Below are 22,297 nucleotides of genomic sequence, written 5' to 3' on the forward strand. Positions count from 1 at the left end.
TTACGCCCCTTGGTGGCCAGCGATTCCACATAAACTTCCATCAGATATTCCTAAATTTAATGGAAATCTGGGTGAAGATCCATCGAATCATGTGATGACCTTTCATCTGTGGTGTTCATCAAACACCCTAAACGATGATTCGATTAGGCTTCGCCTTTTTCAGAGGACGTTAACTGGTCCGGCAGCAAAACGGTATATCGAATTGCCTAGAGCTTCATTTGACAACTTCAGTACCCTAGCCACAACCTTTTTAACCCATTTTTAGTTACCGATAAGGTATGAAACGGGAACGGAACTTCTTACCAATTTCAAACAAACAACAGCCACTCACATATCTGATCATATACATGAGTGGCGACGTCTTCATAGAATGGTGAAAACGTATGTTCCCGATCAGCTTTTAGCTGAATGGTTTATTAAGTCATTATTGCCTTCCATCACAGAAGATATGGCAAAAGGGGGAGTCGTCACCGAAGAGCAGGTTATCGCTCATGCACAATATTTGGACTTGATTTACACTCAGTCTGGCACACTCTACGATAAAATACCTGACACTCCTAGAACGGAATTTTCAGTCCCTCCTCCTCCTAAATCAAACAATGACTCTCATGCCACCGATGGCGTAATTGGCACAACAGACACGAAATTGACAAAGGCTACATCTAAAAAGGCCCGTAAGATTTCCGGTCAAAATGCAAAAGAGGAACTTCTTGCCTCGGAAGTAAATGCTTTATCGACAGATAAAGGCAAAGAAACCAAGCAACCAGGGGGCAAGAAGAAAGGCAAAGGGAAGAAGAAGAAACAGGAAGAATCATCACCTGAAAAATCTTCTGCAAACCCTCTTGGAAATAGGAAACCAAGAAATACATGCTTTATATGCGATGAGGATCAGTGGACCACAGATTGTCCACACAGAGCTGAGCTTAAAAAATTCTTCAAGAATTCAAAAACCTCGGCAGTATTGACTGATCCATTTCCAAATCCAGGAACAAATCTGGTTGACGGTGGAAATGCTTCCCCGTCTCAAGTGTTGATGTTGTCGGTTTATAAACAGAAAAATGATGCTTTGATATCGACAAGGAAAAAAGATTATGGGAATCCACAGCTGTCGAACAACAAGGATAAAGATCAACCTAGTAGTTCGAAAACAACTTCAACAGAAGTTGCGCCGCCCATCATTCCTGAACTGACAATAAAACCGCCAAAGGGAGTAGTACACAAGTTGACATTTAATCCTCGTGCTAAAGCAGCACAGCATTATAATATAGTGGAAGATTTGGCCCAATCGCCATCCGCTATGTCGACTCTTGAGGTACTACAAAATTGCCCATCCCAAAAGCAAGCTTTATTATCAGCCCTCGGTGGGATAGACCCAAAGGATTCCAATCTTGTATCCTTTGATCATGAAGGATATGATCCACAGTTACCAGCTCAACTAGCTTTCCTCGTTCAAGTGAAAGCTCTCAACAAAACTGTTCATCGAACAATTATTGATGAAGGGGCATCTACATGTATTATGTTGGTGAGTTGCTGGAAAACTTTAGGATATCCAACCTTGTCGCGATCTTCGACGACATTAAAAGCATTTGACGGACGAACATATACCCCATATGGTATTCTAAGTAACTTGAAGGTTGAACTAGGAGGGAAAATAGTAGAAATAGATGTTGAGGTAATCGACGGAAATCTCGATTACAACATCCTACTGGGAAGACCATGGATATATGCTATGGCTGCTGTTGTGTCAACCTATTTTAGGAAGATTGCATTTCCCTTTCAAGGAGGGATTACAATCGTCGATCAACAAAACTTCCTCCCCAATGGTTCTCAAGTTACGGGAAGCATTCCAATGATCCATGGAAGCCCCCATTCGCTTCAAAATATCGGAGTAGGCCTACTAAAAGATCCTATATTAATGGGAACTTTCGCCCTTCCACCTCCAATCAATTTGGTGGAAGTAGCGTCGGTAGGAACCTGCAATATGATATCTTCTAAAAAGATCTCAGAAAACGATATCGACATGGATCATGCGTAGGTTTTGCCTCCAAGCCCAACAGAAATATTGTAGCAATCAATGTTCCTAGCATGGGAGGCAAACCCAAATCAACGCTCATCAAGCGTTTGGATAGATAGGTCTAAGGAATATGGCACCCCTTCAGATCCTTGGTCACGAGTGCATGTCACCGACGAAGGAATTGTTCAATCAATGATAATTGAAGGGGCACCATGGGAAGATTACCACCATCGTTCCCCTCTTCCAGATTGTGAAGAAAATATTCCTGAAGACCTTTGCCATCCTTCAGTTTTTTATTTTCTATCAAATACTGTAAACACGGTAGATTCCAAGTGAAACTTGTCCAACATTGAAGAGACTATCGCCATAAATATCTCAACGAAAGCAGATGTTGTAGAGAATATTTATGTTGGCAAATGTTGTTCTCCTTCAGAACTGGAAATATATAACGCTCTTTTTTCGCGAATTCAGAGATGTCTTTGCTTGGTCATATAATGAAATGCCAGGCATTGACTCGAGTATCGTTGAACACGAAATCAAGATGTATCCAGATGTCAAACCAGTACGACAACGGCTACGACAGGTGCACCCCAAGAAAGCCGTTGCCATCAAGGCAGAAGTAGAAAAACTTCTCCTTGCTGGTTTCATTTACTCAGTTCCTCTAACCGATTGGGTATCGAATATTGTCCCTGTTATGAAAAACAAGGAACAATTAGAGTGTGTGTCGATTATAGGGATGTAAATCAAGCTTGTCCAAAAGACAACTACCCTACACCCTTCATCGACCAGATAATTGATGAATGCGCCGGATGTGAAATCTTTTCATTTATGGATGGATTCTCCGGGTATAATCAAATAAATATCCGCCCACAGGACCAATCAAAGACTGCATTTATTTGTCCGTGGGGCACATTCGCATATCAAAAATTACCCTTTGGTTTAAATAACGCGGGGGAAACATTTCAGAGGGCAATGAATTATGCCTTCCATGACATCAAAAACATCGTTCAACCATACCTCGACGACCTTCCGGCTCATTCGCGAAAGCGGACTGATCATCCGCAGTATTTAAGAGCGATATTTCTACGTTGCCGACACTACAAGATACGACTCAATCCACACAAATGTGTATTTTATGTAAGTTCTGGTCGTTTACTTGGCTTTGTAGTCTCGAAAGACAGGATTCGTCTCGACCCATGTAAGGTTCAGGCAATCATAAATTTGCCTCCACCTTCGAATTTGCTTTAGATTCAGAAACTCCAAGGGAAAACAAACTTTCTGAGGAGGTTCATTCCGAATTACGCCGAACTTGCTAAAGGTCGCGTCTTTTGAAAAAGGAAGTACCCTTTGTCTGGGATCAGGTTGCGCAAGCTTCCTTTGATGCTTTAAAAGAATCCCTAATGAAAGCATCATTAATGTACGCTCCTGATTATCAAAAAGACTTTAACCTGTATCTGGCTGCAGCAGATACAACCATCGCAATGGTTTTAGTTCAAGAAGACAACGGAATTGAACATCCTATATATTATTTAAGTAAGAACTTAAATGATACAGAAAGCAAATATTCTTATGTTGAAAATCTAGCGCTCGCAGCTGTTCAAGCGATACAGAGATTTCGACACTACGTCCTCTTTCGAAAAACTACCATTCTATCAGATTGCAACCCCATGACTTATATATTGTCGCGACAGTTGCTGGGGGGAAAATATTCAAAATGGATAGCAATTCTACAAGAGTTTGATCTGGAATTTGTAAAATCCAAGTCAAAGAAAGCTTTAGTATTCGCAGAATTATTATGCGATCTCCCATCGTCCTCCAACGATGAAACATCCGAAGAAACAATCATGGACGAAAATTTGTTTCTGATATCTTCAAGCAATATGTGGTATGGGGATATAATAATTTATCTCCAAACCCAAAAATATAGGCCAAATACCTCTCGCTCTGAACAAAAACGTATTCAATACCAAGCAAAAGACTACATGATCGTCAGTGATACACTTTACCATCGTGGTATCAACACAGTTCTGAGAAGGTGCCTCACCCATGAGGAGGCCGAAAAAGTCCTGAATGATTGCCATTCAGGCACGTGTGGGGAGCATCAATCCGGTTATGCTACAGCGCAAAAATTTTTACGAGCAGGATACTTCTGGCCAACAATGTTCAAAGATTGCATAACCGCAGTCAGAAGTTGCCATGCTTGTCAAATTTTCGATAGCAAAACCAGAAGACCACCCGCACCTCTGCAGCCAATAGTTGATATCAGGCCATTCGCCAAATGGGGCATCGATTTCATGAAATGTAACGCCACCTCAACCGGGGGGCATGGGTATATCATAGTCGCAGTTGACTATTTTACCAAATGGGCCGAGGCGATGCCTACATTAGATAATACTGGTGAAACAGCTGCCCTCTTCTTTTTCAATCATGTAGTTGCCAGATTCGGCGTCCCACAAGCTATAGTCACAGATCATGGATCGCATTTTCGCAATCACATGATGGTCGAATTAGCTACCAAATTAGGGTTGTCTCATGACAACTCTACTCCATATTACCCGCAAGCCAATGGACAAGTTGAAGCAATCAACAAAGTCCTGAAGCGCATGCTGCAAAGGATGATTGGAGTTCACAAAAGAAGTTGGCACCTAATCCTGTACTCAACCTTGTGGGCTTACCGAACATCGGTAAGGAATGCAACCGGGTTTACACCTTTCCAACTGGTATATGGCCTGGAAGCAGTCTTACCAATCCAGTGTGAAATCTCATCCCTCAAACTCGCAATTGACCTTCTCCCCGGGACTTCAGAAGAGGAGGCTCATTTCTTGGAACTAATCCAATTGGATGAAACCCGTCGTGATGCCGCTTTGGCTAACGAAGCCCATAAGAAACGAGTCAAGGCGCAGTTCGACAAGAATGTCAAACCCCGTGTCTTCTCAGAAGGTGACTTGGTCTTGCTTTATGACCAAGAATCCAATAAATTGGGGGCAGGTAAATTCAAGTCTTTATGGATGGGCCCCTATATTGTTAAGCGAGTGTTAGCAAAAGGAGCCTACGAGTTAATGGATTATGATGGGATTCCACTGGCACAACCTCGTAACGGGTTGTACCTCAAGCGTTACTATGCGTGATTCAGTATAGTAACCTATATGCTTTTGTTATGTTTTTGTTTTCGCTAAAGTGTTTGTTTTGGTCAAGTAATCCACTTTTTACATTTATTGCAGATGTCAAACCTATTGGAGTCATGTGTTGGATATGCCGACGGAGCAAGTCGTAGTTCGCGGAACCTATCTTCCGCGGCCTGGGCCATTTTTGATCCAAGCGGCGAGTTAGTAAGTTTCAGAGGGGTATGTATTGGTCGATCAACGAATAACATCGCTGAATATAGCACGTTGATAGAACTTCTCTCTGATGCAACCACACATGGTATACGCCAACTGATTGTCAGGCTAGACTCACAACTCGTCATACTACAACTCACTAGTATCTACTCTGTCCGAAATCCAGCTATTTATCGCATGTTCCTAAGGGTTAAGATTTTGGAAAGGCGATTTGATTTTATTCAATATCAGCATATTTCCAGAACCTTAAACACATTAACTGACTCATTGGCAAATTATGTGTTAGATAGACATTTGCAACATTTATAAAAAGAAGCATACCATCAATATTTGCATTTGGATCATGTAACTTAACCAAAACAAAACTTCGAAAATCAAAAATATATATATAACTGTTTATGGTTTACAACATAATGTTCTGTAACCAAGAAAAAATTGGTCAAATGACCCAAAACTCAAAATGCCAGGGGGCACCCTAGTCTAATGATGCTCGTGATAGCAAGTCACAGCCTGTGCGATCATGCGTAAGAGCCGAGTCCATCGTCTCGGCACACCAGTAGTATGCCGCTGCAACCTCAAAGGCAGCTCGTCAGTCCTCACATCTGGAATACCGAGAGTGAGGCCCTCGACCTGGTCTTGTAATTTTGCGAGAGTCTCGGACACATCGAGGTCGCGAAGAATAGCCCTTCCAACAGCCTCTCCTGCTGGGGCGGTAGCTGGCACTCTCAGGCGTACTACTGGTCGAACGGGACCGACATCTGCATGAACACATGAGTTTTGATTAGTCTTGATAGAATAAAGCACAAGGACATTATAAAAGAAAAACGATAAACAGGAATATGGTCAAAGAATTTGCCAATAGCACCCCATTGTTCGCCAGCCAGCAGTACTAAATCTGTGTCACCCCAGAAGTCCATACCAGCATATGGATACTCAGAATAAACCATCTCCTGACGATCGAACCACCCGAAGAAGGTATCAGAAAAGGAAATCTGAGACTGACCAGCATGCCTAGACATATGTTCGACCCATCTCTGCATACGTGGTTTAGTTGGTGAAGGTAAATCGAGTGCAATATACTACGGCTGCATCAGTGGTATCCTTTCCAAGGCAAAGGCGGTCAAAATAGAACCATACCCTAAGTTCTTCAACCTCTCGCTCTTCACCTCGGTCAACTGTTCTTTCATAACAAGAAGTACCGTGTCGCACCAATTGAACACTTTCGGTTGGAGACATTCCAAGGCATACTGCATATAAGATCGGTTGGCTACATGAAGAGCCGCACCACCAGCCATCCTACCAAAATTGAACAGAATAGTCCTGAGGGACCTGTCAGTGACATCACAGATGATGATCTTGCCATCTTTACTCAGCTGAGATCCCTCTCTGCAATACCGGCGAACATAATCTCTCACAGATTCACCTCCTCGGGCCGAACCTGATAAAGAGATGGGAGCACCCCACCTCGATAAGCCAGTCAAGAAATAGATGTCCACTACAGTCAAGGGGATGGATTTGCCCCTAATCTGGAACACCTGGCTGGTAGGATCCCAAGCATCGAGTAAATATTGTAGCAAGTTGATTTGTTGTCTCATGCTAGAAATGCGGAAAAACTTCAGCAAGCCACAGTTTCGCAGTGCGTTTACTGTAACCGGATCATGTAAAGCAAGCATGTCCTCTTCTTCATGCTCATGTTCTCGCCATGTAATAGTCATCTTGCTCCAAAAATCTCTGAAAACAAACAAGAGAAGAGTTAGATCCTGATTTTGGTGAGAAACAGGCAAAATTTCCATCAAAAACTGTGCATAAATTTCCTTCCTTGCGCCCATCGCACCTACAATAGTGCTCTGGGTGCGTTGCATGTCAGATGGCCAGTAGACAGGCCAACATCCAACGCACCTTTCGATACACAAGGGGTGCGCTGAAGCCAGGGCGAGTTTTTCAAACCCCAGAGGCTCAGAAAAACCAGGAATCAAGCTCAGAATGCAAAATGGAAAGCATGAAATGAAAGAGCTCAAGTTTAGCTCCTACCTGATCCAGACGGCACCGAGAATCGTCCACAGAATCTCCTGGAATCAGCTGATGAAAATCAAGGGGGAAAAGCACCTCCAAAGCTCCAACAAACCAAAGTTCAAATGAAATGGTAAAATGAGAGGTAAAAGCACTTTTAATTTACTTTTTACGTAATTCGAGTAAAGTATTAGTGTTCTAACTCATTTTTCAAACATATATTGTTCATTTCTAACTAGTTCGATGAAGCAATTGAAAATGCAGTATAATCTTTGAAAGAACAAAGCTATTTATGGTAAAGTCAAGAAATGACCGTTCAATCGAGCAATTTTAGCACATAGTTTAAGCTCGTTAAAAAATAAACATAAGTCATGAGCAAATGTTTCCCCCAGTGTTTAAGCTCAATCAAAAAAAAAAATGAACCAATTTCCGGTAAATAACCATCGTGAATGTAGTACTTCAGCCTTTAAAGCCCTGGTCGTGTTCTCATCATCACCTCCACTCTGTATTGGCCGATCATTCACCTCCATTTGATTGTTTACCCCTTTTGAGGAACAACTGTGAAGAGTGATCTCACTAGCCATCCTTGTAACACTGTCGTGATTGGAAAATTCCAAACCTTACTTGGAATCAACTGCTACCCAATTTTATCACTCATTCCTCAAAAGACGAGTCTCCTTTAAGCTCTTTTCAACTGACTCGTAAAATATGAAAATATTGCTGAGCCATTGGCCTCTCCAGCTCGTTAAAGGGACCAGAAGTGCTATCCCTCCTTTAGATTTTAATCTTTTTGGACCTGAGGGATTATTACACAAAAAGATCGAGCGCTTGTCTTGTTCGGCTCGTTAAAAGGATCGAAAATTCATCCCTTCTGTATTGTTTTATACTTTTTCGGACTTAAGGGATTAGATGACGAAAAAGGAATTTTGGAGTTTCCTTTACGTTCCTTTTCAGACTCTCTAAAATTGAAAAGGACCGAGTTATCTTTGTCATTAAACTCGTTAAAACTTAATTGCGACAAACTTGTCCATAGCAGACAAGAACGAGTTTCACTATCGCTAGGCTCGTTAAAACATAGAGATGGGTTTGCTCGAAGGGCAAATTATAGAACAAGCATATGTTATCCTCCTCAAGCTTGACAAAAATAAAGAGGTACTGGTCAGCAATGACTGGGGAAAATTGGGAAGAAAACTTGAAGAAACTTTCTTGGTAGCAAGTCGCTCTTGAACATGACACTTTCATTCCGCATCCAAGTCGGGTTGGGTTGTTTCATCCACCGGTCACATCACCATGGTCCCATCACACCATCCACATTTGGGGTTAATGCTACCAATCCATCACGTCAGTGTCGCCGATATGTTCAAGAGAAGTCATTCAGAGAATTCACCTGTGTCTCACTCGCTACAATACATTTATACTCCATTCTTTCATGACCGCCACCCTGAACCTTATGTCATCAGATCGTTTTCACCTCCATTAAAATAATTTGCTCCGTTCCATGTCATTGATGTGGGATTCATTAAGGCCCTCCTGTGACGGATCGCTTCTTTTCGACATCAGCTCATTATCCAAGAAGTTGATCTAGGAACACCCCGTCCAGTACTTTGAAGCTTGCATGCCTCAATGGCAAGTTTCTCACTTCCAATGACAGGTTTACATCAATGGCCTTCGACCAAAATATTTTGCGTGGTGTTCGACGCCAAGTCCTTTATTCACACCACGTGAATTGTACTGTAGTACCTTGAGGGTCATTATCATCATCGGTGATTCCTCTCGCGTTTGTTAACAGCTTACATCATTGGCTGGTAATCAGGCGATGTCTTTCCATGTTCGACTCCAGAACATCTCTCACATGGATAGACTTGTACTTCGAGTGAAGATCGAATGAGATTGAAGACCCCGGATCTAGTTTCATCCATCTGGGCTGCGATATATATTCAAGGAAATAAAAACATCAAATGTACATTATTGCTGCACAGATAATCATCCAATCAAAGGGATGATGACTCTACCAGAATCATCAGTCTACACTCAGACGATTGTCTGTCCTATATACATGAAAATGAATTTATAAAGCTAAGCATGGGAATGCCCGCCTCAGCTAGATCATGAAAATATTATGAAGATAATGTATTGTATTGTATCTTATTACAGGTCTCCTCCCAGCTTGAAAGAACTTTGGATCCTCATAATAAAGCATTTCACCCGACATCAAAATATTAACGACCTCACGCTTTAGGGGGCAACTGTTATAGACATTTTTGGGCACTGCAACCCCAAGCATGAAATGTCCATAAACCAAGGGCTCCTAAGTCCCTAAAAGTGTTGTTCTAACCCCTAAAGGAACAAGGTCAACTGATTACAGCTTCTCCCAGAAGTTCTCCATGAAAAACTGCTCAGAACTGGTCAAAACGTGATCATTTCAGCTGCTCCATAGGCAAAGTGTGTTGCATCTCACCTAAATACACTGTGTGGGTGCGTTGCATTTCAAAAAGCCCTTCTATGGGCTGCGATGGGTGAGAAGTGACAAATGGCAGTGTCATTCCGTGAAGTGGAGAGGCATGGAATCTTCCAAAAACTTCTCCTGTGACACTTGCCTCTCTGAATTCGACCAAGGATGAGTAAGAGATCATCAATCTCCAAGTGGAAGCAATAACTATCAGAAGGAAGACACTAATCAAATCACAAGCTGACTCATCTCCCTTACAGATATCTATATATGGATCCCTCGTACCAGAGATCCATGAGGCTGGAATTTTACATATTGTAAAGAATTGTTGTTGGTTTCTTGAGACAACATCAGAGTGTTCGGTGATCTAAGCTTTGTATGAGGTGAAGAAGGGCTTACTTGCTGAGAGGATGATGTTGGGTCAAAACAACTGGTTGTAACTCCCTTGGCTCTTTCTTGTTTATCAATAAAAGCTATTCAAGTTTTCCTCCATACTCTTGTGTCATTTATGTTTTATGCATTTGTATGGTCAATTTACATCTGATCCTAGATTGTTTATGATTATAGATCCATGTCCTTGTATAGTTTTATGCTAGTTTGATCCTACAGGTACTCTGTGAAGCTGGGCGTACAAGGAAGCAAGTAGCGAAAGACTATCAAGAGAGAGAGGAATCGAACTAGGAGATTAGTGCAAGACAAAGGTTGGTCTTCTTTGTTCTTCTCTCATCTATATTTCATAAAGGAAAAGCGAAAGTAGCTTTACTTTGTTTGTTTCTAAGGTAGCTACCACACCTTAGTGGGATAAGAAGTTCTGTGTAGACACTTTTCCCTGTAACACATATGCTTATATCAGTTGTCGAGTTCGGAGCATGACAGTTAAGAATGGGCATATGTCCAAATAGCTAGTCCTATATCCTCCTACCCAACCTCTGTTAAAACATGATCTACCTCTCTCATTGGAGGAGGAAAATGAGGATGAAGTCTATTCCGCACATTGTGTACAGTAGAGGCTACCATGGGGGGCCCACAAACCGATGATGACCTTACTGAAAACTTGATTTAGAATCCACCCCCCAGTGTGTTGCCATTAGAAGAGTTGGTGGAAGAAACCCAAGCCAATCCTTTAGTTGATCTCTGTGTGGCTGATCCAACCTCTCTCCGAGTTAAGAATGTGGAATTCGACCCAAAAGGAACCTTGAAGATTAACTCATCCCTATCCACCTCTCAGGAGAAAGAACTGTGTAGCTTATTGAAAAATCACTTGGATGCTTTTGCTTGGAGCTATAAGGAGATGAAGGGAGTCCATCCTTCAGTCTGTACTCATCACATTTACGTTAAAGAAGATTGTAAACCAGTCAGGCAGCCTCAAAGGAGGATGAATCCAGCCCTTAAGGACATTGTCAAAGAAGAACTGCAAAAGTTGCTGGATGCAAGATTCATCTACCCCATCTCTGACAATGAATGGGTCTCTCCTTTGGTGCTAGTGCCAAAGAAAAATGGGAAGTGGAGAATCTGTGTAGATTATCAGGAACTAAACAAGGCCACCAAGAAGGACCATTTCCCTTTGCCTTTCATAGATCAAATGCTAGATGGCCTGGCAGGGAAGAAGTTATTCTCCTTCCTAGATGGGTTTAGTGGGTACAACTAGATCCAAATCAGCCTGGAAGACCAAGATAAGACCACTTTCACTTGTCCTTGGGGTACTTTTGCATACCGGGTCCTTCCTTTTGGGTTGTGCAATGCTCCCGCCACTTTCCAGAGAGCAGTACTGAGCATATTTGCTGAACTGGTTCATGACTCAGTGGAAATCTATATGGATGACTTTACCCCTTATGGTTCTAACTTCCAGGAAGCTTTGACTAACCTGGGAAAAGTTCTAGCCAAGTGTATTGAAATGAACCTATCCCTCAGTCCTGAAAAATGCGAATTCTTGATGACTGAAGGGACCGTGCTAGGTCATACAATTTCTCAACAAGGATTACAGGTGGATCCCAACAAGATTGCTATCATCCAAAGGGTCCCACCTCCTCAAAAGGTAAGAGATGTTCGGAGTTTTCTAGGCTTAGCAGGGTATTATAGAAGATTCATTAAGGATTTTAGTAAGCTAGCCTCTCCATTGTTTGGTCTTTTGGGAAAATATGCCGAGTTCATATGGAATGAAAACTGTCAAGAGGCTCTGGATGCCTTGAAAGGTAAACTGGTAACTGCCCCAATTTTGAGAGGTCCAAACTGGGCCCTACCTTTCCACATTCACACAGATGCCTCAAACAAAGCGATAGGAGCATCCTTAGGGCAAGTTGATGAGAAGCTGCCTTGTGCCATATATATTGTAAGTAAAAACCTATCCAAGGCAGAATTAAACTACACTGTAACCGAAAAGGAGCTCCTAGTTGTAGTCCATTCCCTAAATAAGTTTAGACACTACATCACCAGCTATCAAACATTCGTACACATTGATCATGCTGCAATTAGGTATTTGATGAATAAACCGGATGTAAATGCTCATATTATTAGATAGTTACTTTTAGTGTAGCAATTTTATTTAACCATTGTTGATAAACCGGGTAAGGAAAATGTTGTTGTTGATTTTCTGTCTAGACTAGATCTGCCCGCAGGTGAAGAAGGAATGGTGGATGATCAAATGCCAGATGAACACCTATTTTCTATTTCAGTACTCTCTCCATGGTTTGCTGATATAGAAAATTACTTGGTTTCAGTACAGTTTCCGCCACACCTGTCCTCAAAAGAGAAGAGCAAGATCATGAGGAAAAGTGCCCCATTCACCTGAATTGGGGGCAATCTTTTTAAACTTGGCCTAGATTAGATTTTGAGGTGATGTGTCAGGGAGAAGGAAATTTTTGACATCCTCCTAACCTGTCATGATGGGCCCTGTGGGGGCCACTTTGCAGCAAAAAGGACTGCCTTCAAAATTCTGCAATCAGGTTACTATTGGCCCACTCTTCAGCAAGATGTCAGGAGATATATCAGCCAATGTGATCGATGTCAAAGGATGGGGAAACCTACTCCAAGGGATGAGATGCCCCTGCAACCTCAAGTTACTTTCAAGCCATTTGAGAAGTGGGGCATGGACTTTGTGGGTCCTATCAATCCTCCTTCAAAATAGAAATCTTACATCATACTGATTATCTGACAAAATGGGCAAAAACAAAGGCGATCAAGGCAGCAACAGAAGAAAAAGTAGCTGATTTTTTGAGGGAAAATATATTCTACAAGTTTGGTTATACAAGAAAATTAGTCACAGATCAAGGAAGTCAGTTTACCTCCAATCTGATTAAGGACCTACTCACACATCATAAGATTAAGCACAGAACTTCCACCCCTTATCATCCGCAAGAAAATGGACAAGTGGAAGTCACTAATAGAGCTTTGGAAGGGATTTTGACTAAGGTAGTGAGCAGCAACAGAAAAGATTGGGTAGATCAATTGGTTGAGGCCACCTGGGCCTATAACACCACATGGAAAACCACCATAGGTTTCACACCCAATGAGCTGGTCTATGGGAAGAAGGCTCTGCTGTCAATAGAATTTGAATCTAACACCTTAAGGATGGCAGCTCAGCTGGACCTAGATCTCAGCCATGCACAAAAGGAAATATTGCTTCAGCTAAATAGATTGGATGAACATAGATTACATGCCCTTCTCCACTCAGAGGTAGTCCAACTTCAAAGAAAAATATGGCATGACAGACACCTCAAAGAAAATTAATTCCAGCAAGGAGATTGGGCGCTGCTATATGATTCGAGATATAAAGATTTCAAGGGCAAACTGAGGACAAGATGGCTGGGGCCATACACAGTAGAAAAATGCAATGACAATGGTTCAGTTCTGATCCGGACCGTCGATGAAGAAGCCATCCCCATGCTCATCAATGGGCATAGGTTAAAGATCTACGGGAAGCCCCTTTCCAAGCAGGAATTCATTGACAATCTGAGGAAAACAGTGTTGGTAGTGGAGCAGGTCTCTGCCTCCACTCCACCCACACCCTCAGTTAAAAAAAAAAAAAAAAAAAAAAATTCCCTGGGTGAAAACCTCTTGGAGGCGCCCAAGGTAGGAAGTGAGGGTGAAAACCTCCTAGAGGCACCCCAGTTGTCTAAAAAAAAAAAAAGAGAAAAAAAGCTAACTTTTTTGAATGCAATGCAGATTGCAGGAGGGTCACACAAGAGAAAAAGGACATGGCCAGGCTGCACACACCCTTCATAGTCCATTCATCCATCACCATTACATTTTCCCAAGCTTTGGTCTCACTTGCCCTGAAGCTTTCGCACCTACAGGAAACTCTGTGCATTCTACAGGAGGCTCCTGTAGAAATCATAGAGAGCTCAAAATCAAGTTTAGAAAAGAATCTAAGGGCTGGAAATTTGTTCAAAAGGCCTGTGGACCTCCCTGCCACCATTCACCCTCCTGATTCTCCATTCCATCCCGACACACCCACATTTCCACGCGCTTTTTCTTCCCTGCACAGAAAACACAAAATTCTATTTTTGTTGTCTTAAAAAAAAAAATGAATAAAACAGCAGCATTCTTCACTTGTTCTTACCTGATGCCTTCTAGTTGTTATTCCTTTCATTCAAGAACTTTATTCAACTATCTCTTCAGCCCCTGCTCAGGCATCAGCTTGAAATTTCAGAGGGAGAAGCAGCTACAGGAAATCCTGCCGGATCCCTGTAGCAGCTGATCCCTTTAAAAACAAGCTTCAGAGACAGGGTCAGCGCGGCCAAGACATATGCAACATGCAACGAGTAGAGCCTGATCGAAAAATCACCAGCATAAGCCACCAGTTCAGAGCATGCACAACACCAGCGGTAGCGGCAATGAGAAAATGAAGTGCCAAGTCTGAGCATTGCAGAAAACAGTAGCGACTAACAGGTAAGTGGCTAAACATGTTCCTCTATTGAATGAATATTATTTAGGAACTGCATGAACTTTTGGGATGGTCATGATTAATTGAAATCGGTGGCCAGCTAATTGGCCACCCTCGATCAATTCAAACCACTCTTGTTCAGTTCAAATCACCCACGTTCAGTTCAAATCACCCTTGTTGAGTTCAAACAAGTTGTGCCCCATTCAAACAGCAGTTCAGATACGCAGTCAGCACGTGTGACCCATCAACTTGGGAAGAGAAAAGCTCAGAACTGGTAGTGGTGGCGACGTATAATGGAATAATGGAGGTGATGGTAGTCAGGTGACATGAAATACCATAATGGCACTGGAGTAGGACCAACGGTCTGGATGGGGATAATGTACCCATCCTGCCACTTCACCTTGTCACCGCAAATCACGCCATCCGCTTAAGTACAGTGTGGTCTTGGACCACTTGTTGTTTTCTTTCCACAAGGGGGCCACAAGAGAGGAGATAAATTCTCCCTTAGTTTGAATTTGATAGATATTAAGCCAAAACTGGGAAAATACACTTTGACCAACAAAATAATAGTGTCCCAATTAAACTGGGAAAAAAAACTTGGACCAACAAAATAATAGTGTCCTAATTCATAAAGAATCCATTGATTCCTAGTAATCCATGACCCTTTTTTGAATGAAAATGTGCACTTAATCTTGGGTATCATCTCCAATTTGGGATGACAATAGGCCAATCTCTCTAGGTGAAAATATAAAAAATATTCTCCATTTTAGCTTTAAACCATCCTAGTATGATGTAAAAGGCTTGAGGTGCTTGTAAAAATGATCTAGAATAAACTAGTAAAACATGTGTCAATAACATTCGTTCGAGAACAAAAGATTAAAACCTTAAAAAAATTGGAGGAAATTGAAATAACAATAGAAAATGAAGATATGCCACCTCACCTATGGGTTCAAGAGAAAGACACTAACAAATATTACCCAAAATAATTGTAGCAGAGAGAATAATGTTGGAGGCTTAAATCCAGAGGTACATGGCATAAAGCTGCAGAACAAAAAAAAGATCATAAGCATGCAAATTAAAGAAGAGACAATACCATCATCTTTGAAACTAACTTACTAAATGGAGTAGTTTTGGACAATTTTTATCAAATCAAAGAAGCTACAAACATAATTCTAAAGGATATAATGACATATCATTAAAAAAGATCAAGCCTTAACTATGTGGAAGAAGTTAGGAGAAAAATAAAATATAGGAAGGGAGAAGCTCCTCCTTCCTAATCATAAATCAAAAATAAATAAATAAAATATACCTACGTTATCAAGATGTATACCTATTTCATGGTGTAATGTTTCTTTTAAAATCTCAAGACAATTAATGGTCATTAGTTTCAATATTCAGTTTCTATTATCAACAATTCATAGATTTAGACCAATTTCATTTTGTAATGTCCCTTATAAAATATAAAAAATGAGCTTAGACTAATTCATTGTCTAATGATGCAGGAGTGTTTAGCTCAGAAGAACCATTGTATTTTAGTAGACATAGGGGAGTCTTGTGTTTTAACGAAGTTGGTTTCCTAAGTGTTGAATAATGTAATTATTAAGGTTTTGAGTGATAGAAGCTAGAATAGGGAATTAATTAAGTATTATGAGGCATATTTGTAAATGTTCTCGAATGTAGGAGAACATGAGAGAATCAGGATATTTGAGAGATTGAGAGATTTTAGAATTAATTGTAAATCTTATATTAGAAGTTAGTTCATGATTTTGTGGATTAAAGAGGATCCTTAGAGATAAGTGTTGGGTTGTGTTATATTCTTTCCACGACTAGCCCACGTAGTTAACCAGGGGGTTAGAGGGGGGGCGGAGCCCCCCTTCGTTGCACCGATTGTGTAGCGGGGGGTAGGGGTGGTCATAGGGGGTTTGAAGCGTACCCGTAACCCCACTTTATGGGGTCTGGGGAAGCGCCCCGGAAAATTTTGGTTTTGGACCCTATGTTAGGTTGGGCAGACCCACCTATGGTTTTGTGCATGATTTTCGCACATGTTTTTGGACGCGATGGTTTTCGATCCATGGTATTAGATGCTTCAGCATGTATAAATATGTATTATAACATTAAAAGGAACATAATGAAAAATCAAGCTGGTAGTCCTGGTTTTGGGATCCAGGGGAAAATCTCTGTGTATATGTGTTTTATGTGTTATGCTCTCGCATTTTTATTTTATGTGTTTTAGAATTCGTATGCAGGTAATTTCTGTACAGGGTTAAAACCTACATTTGGTATCAGAGCTGTTTTGGCTTCAAGGGGACGCCTTTGTTGCTGAGGGGTTTCACTCGACCCTGTGGTAGACCATGTTCAGTGGGAGATCTGCGAGATCGATTCTGGTGGTGAAATAAGATGGCGAGCAGTGGAAAGATAGAGATCAAGAAATTTAATAGTCAGAGTTTTGAGTTGTGAAAACTCAAGATGGAGGATCTGTTGGTGGATAAAGATTAGTGGATCGCAGTAGATCCAGGTATTAAACCAACGGGAGTGTCCGATGAAGAATGGAAGAAGTTGGATTGGAAGGCAAAGAGCACAATACGATTGTGTGTCTCAGATTCAATATTGTTGAATGTATCAGGGGAAGCTATGGCGAAACATTTGTGGGACAAGTTAGGGACTTTGTACCAATCTAAGTTTCAAGTGAATAAACTGTTCCTACGGAAAAAGTTGTATAACCTGAGAATGAAAGATGGAGACTCAGTGACAGAGCATCTGAACACATTTAATACTGTGGTAAGTTAGTTAGCATCTGTTGATATTAAAATTTCAGATGAAGATAAGTGCATCAGTTTGTTGTGTTCTCTACCAAATTCGTGGGATAGTCTGGTTATTGCAATAGGTAGCAATGCAACTACCTTGCAGTTTGATGAAATAGTCTCATCCTTACTGGCGGAGGAGATGTGACGGAAAAATATGGAGAGCCAGAATGGTGATGCCTTGTCTATACAAGGATGGTCCCAGAACAGAAACAAAAATAAGTCATCGAGTGGGAGATCTAAATCTAGAGAGAGATCTAAATCTCCAGGAAAACCTATAAAGGTTGTGTGCTAGAAATGTGGAAAGGAAGGACACTACAAAAGGGGCTGTAAATCTAAAGCTACTGATAACGGAAAGGGATCTGATGATGCTCCTTCTGCAGAGGTGAAAACCACCTCAGATGAAGGTGGGGATGTGTACTTGGCCTCTTCAAGTACACATGTAGATCATGAGGCATGGTTGATTGACTCAGGTGCATCCTTTTCACTTCACTCCCCATAGAGAATGGTTCTGTGAGTATGAGAAATATGATGGTGGTGATGTCTTCTTGGGGGATGACAGGAAAGTTAGAATCATTGGTCACGGAAAAGTAAAGTTGAAGTTGCAAGGTGGAAGGGTTAGAACACTTCTGGGTGTTCTACATATTCCTGCATTCACCAGAAATCTAATTTCTGTAAGCAAGTTGGATGATGCAGGTGTAAAAATAATGTTCGAGAAGGATACCTACAAGATGGTTCGGGGAGCACTGGTATTGATGTGGGAGTTTGGATTGGAAATCTGTACAAGCTACAAGGTAGCACTGTTGTTGATGGGTGCAACAGTTCCATGGTTCCTGAAAGTAGAGCAGAAAATCTAGTGGTCTCTGGAGAGAAGATCATGTTGTGGCATTAAAGGCTTGGACATATTGGAGAGAAGGGCCTTCGAATACTTCATGGTAAAGGTATGGTAGAAGGTATGAGTAATAGCTCTCTGGATTTTGATTTCTGTGAAAATTGTGTATACGGGAAGGAGAATCGGGTGAGTTTCCCCTCTAGTGGTAAGAGGGCGAAACATATATTAGAGCTTCTGCATAGTGATGTGTTTGGACCTGCGAAGGTTCCATCACTGGGTAAGTCTGTGTACCATGTATCATTTATAGATGACTTCTCAAGGAATACATGGATATATTTCCTTAAGAATAAATCTAAAGTCTTTGACAGATTTAAAGAATTTAAGGCTCTGGTGGAAAACCAGACAGAGAAGAAGATAAAGGTGCTGAGGACAGATAATGGTGGAGATTTTATAGTAAGGAATTTGAAGAATTCTGTAAGAAGTGTGGTATAGCACGATAGAAGACTACTCCATATACACCTCAGCAAAATTTAGTTGCAGAAAGAATGAATAACACATTAATGGAAAGGGCAAGAAACATGCTCAGTGGTGCCGGGTTAGGACAGGAATTCGGGGCAGAGGCGGTGGATACTGCATGCTACCTGGTCAATAGGTCACCTTCATCAACGTTGGAGGATAAGACTCCATAAGAGTTATGGACTGGTAAGAAACCCTCTCTTTCACATCTGAGGGTATTTGGATGTGATGCATATGTACATGTTCCAAACGAGAAACAAACCAAGTTGGATAGTAAATCTGAAAAGTGCATCTTTATTGGGTATAAGGATGGTTTAAAGGGTTATAAGCTTTGGAACCCAGTCACAAGGAAGGTTGTGTACAACTGAGATGTGGTGTTCAAAGAGGTGAAAGATGTTATTAAACATGAAGTCCAACCAAAGGAACCTGAGAAGATAGAGTCTGAGCTTAAGGAGGAAGAATCAGACTCTACAGTAGAAGAGGAATCAGAAGATGAAGAGCCACAAACTCCGGGTGTGAGAAGATCAGTTCGAGAAAGAAGGCAGCCAGAAAGGTATAGTCCATCTGCTTTCTGTTCAAATTTTTCTTTATCTATTACTGACAATGATCCCAGAACTGTGAAGGAAGCAGTAGATTCAGAGGATGGCAAACTCTGGAAAGAGGCCATGGTTGATGAAATGGCATCTTTGCACAAAAATGAGGCTTGGGATCTAGTGGAGTTGTCAGCTGGAAGGAAACCCGATGGCAGCAAATGGGTGTTCAAGAAGAAGACAAATGCAGAAGGAAAGGTGGAGAAATACAAATCTTGGTTGGTAGCAAAAGGTTATTCCCAGGTGCCGGGAATTGATTTTGGTGATATTTTTTCTCCTGTTGCCAAGGTAACTTCTATTAGATTACTTTTATCTGTTACTGCTACTTTTGATTTTGAGGTAGAACAGATGGATGTGAAGATAACATTTCTTTACAGGGATCTAGAAGAGGAAATATACATGAAGCAACTTGAAGGCTTTGCAGTGAAGGATAAGAAAGAACTGGTATGCATGTTAAAGAAGTCTTTGTATGGGTTAAAATAGTCACTAACGATGTGGTATCAGAAATTTGATACATTCATACAGGGACTTGGCTTCACCAAAAGCAAAGCAGATCACTGTGTGTATTTTAAATTAATTGGTGACTGTGTTATTTATCTGGTCTTGTATGTGGATGATATGTTGCTAGTTGGAAACGACAAATAAATTATCTAGGATTTGAAGACCCAATTTTCCTCCAATTTCAACATGAAAGATCTTGGTGTTGCAAACTATATTTTGGGCATGGAAATTAAAAGAGATCTGGCAAAGAGGAAGCTCTGGTTAAACCAGAGGAAGCATGTCAAGAAAATACTGCAGAGGTTTAATATGTAGGATAGTAAACCGATGAAGGTTCCTATTCCTATAGGTGTGAGGTTATCTGCTGACCAGTGTCCCAAGACACAAGAAGAGGAAGAGGACATGTCCCGTGTTCCATATGCAAGTGCAGCTGGTAGCATGATGTATGCAATGGTCTGTACTAGACCAGACATTGCACATGCAGTGGGGGTATTGAGTAGGTTTATGTCAAAAGCAGGGAAGGAGCACTGGACAGTAGTGAAGCGGGTTTTCAGGTATTTGCGTGGCACTAGTGATTATGGTTTGTGCTACCAAGGAAGACTAGGATTGGACAGAATGTTGGATATTCGTGGCTTTGTTGATGCAGACTGGGCTAGAGATCTAGATTAGAGAAGATCTACAAGTGGGTATGTGTTTAACCTATTTGGAGGTGCAGTCAGTTGGATAAGTAAGAAACAATCTGTAGTGGCACTATCAACTACAGAGGTAGAATACATGGCAACCACTCATGCAAGCAAGGAAGCAGTTTGGTTGCAAAGATTGTGTTCAAGTATGGGGTTAGTACAGGGAGCTATAAGGATAGATTGTGACAGCCAAAGTGCAATTTTCTTGGCAAAGAACCCCACATATCATTCAAACAAATCACATTGATGTTTAGTATCACTTTGTGAGGGATATGATAGAAGACAAAGAGGTGTTGCTAGTAAAGGTGGACACTACGAAGAATACTGCAGATGCATTGACAAAATATGTGAGCTTTGAGAAGTTCTCTTGGTGTAGTGAGACAGTGGGAATTTCAGGGCTGGAAAAATGACTAAGCTCTCTTGTGGCCCCCTGTGGAAAGAAAACAACAAGTGGGATAATGTTGGGTTGTGTTATATTCTTTCCACGACTAGCCCACGTAGTTAACTGGGGGGTTAGGGGGGGGCGGGGCCCCCCTTCGTTGCGCCGATTATGTAGTGGGGCGGGGGGGTCACAGGGGGTTTGAGGCATGCCTGTAACCCCACTTTATGGGGTTCAGGGCAGTGCCCTGGAAAATTTTGGTTTTGGACACTATTTTAGGTTGGGCGGACCCAACTATGGTTTTGTGCATGATTTTCACACATGTTTTTGGACGCGATAGTTTTCGGTCCATGGTATTGGATGCTTCGGCATGTATAAATATGTATTATAGCATTGAAAGGAACATAATGAAAAATCAAGTTGGTAGTCTCGACTTTGGGATCCAATGGAAAATCTTTGTGTATATGTGTTTTATGTGTTATGCTCTCGCATTTTTATTTTATGTGTTTTAGAATTCGTATGCAGGTAATTTTTGTACGGGTTAAAACCTACAATAAGGAAGAGATTTTAGGATTTCTTTGAGAAGGATATGGATCTAAACCAGGAATTGGTCATAGAATCATTTTGTATAAATGTAAGCCTAAAAGGCATAGTCAGGGGTTAGCTAGTTAGTCAAGTTAGATAGTTAGAGGTTGTGAGTTAGAGGTTTGATTGTAAGCCTACGGGCAGGTAGGAAAACAGAGGCCACTGATACTGAAGATCAAGCCAAGGAGAGAGTTCCTGTGTAAATACCTATTTATTAATACAAACAACTCGATTATGAGTTTATGTGTGTATGGAGTAATTGAGTTATAATCTGTGTGTGAACTAGAGTAGGTTCTGTGTAACAAAGGTTACAGGTGGAGTTCGAGCATAACACAGAGAGGAAGAATGATATGAAGGATCGTATTGGATTTCTTGAATCCATTTGAAGGATCATAGTCGATATTCAAGAGTGGTTGTGTTAAGAGCATGTGGAGTTAAATCAAGAGGGAGTTGTGTTGCAAGACAACTAAATAATGAAACCCTGAAGTAAACCCGAAACCACAGAGAACTTTGAGAAACCACGTAAAGGTCAAAGGAATGAAGTGATGATGAATGGGAAACGTCGGATCCTTGAGATCGATGGATATTAATGTCAGAAGAAAATGGAGGAGGAATATATTTGGATCTTCAAGTCGAAAGATCCATTAGATCGATGGTGACAACAACTGTGGGGAATAGGAGTGTTCGGATGTCTTGATCGTGGTTGAAGCTCCGCACTCA

The 22,297-nt window shown here is 41.3% G+C and overlaps 1 protein-coding gene across 8 annotated transcripts in view; it reads right to left on the minus strand.

Moving 5' to 3' along the window:
* Positions 1-22,297, minus strand: part of LOC149146112 (GDSL esterase/lipase At1g28640-like) — a 71,904-nt gene that overhangs the window by 15,045 nt on the left and 34,562 nt on the right. For 3 of the 8 annotated variants that reach the window (XM_089453386.1, XM_089453385.1, XM_089453384.1), the window contains exon 6: positions 15,635-15,734. The exons of 3 other annotated variants lie outside the window; for them this stretch is intronic. In XM_089453386.1, the coding sequence (XP_089309512.1) occupies positions 15,635-15,734 (100 nt within the window). The remainder of the gene's footprint in view (positions 1-15,634; positions 15,735-22,297) is intronic. 2 more of the 8 variants (XM_089453388.1, XM_089453383.1) reach the window with 1 other exon arrangement.

Source organism: Pinus tabuliformis, chromosome X, assembly GCF_031772625.1.
Source record: "Pinus tabuliformis cultivar Carrire ecotype Pingquan chromosome X, CPIR1, whole genome shotgun sequence".
Taxonomy (NCBI): domain Eukaryota; kingdom Viridiplantae; phylum Streptophyta; class Pinopsida; order Pinales; family Pinaceae; genus Pinus; species Pinus tabuliformis.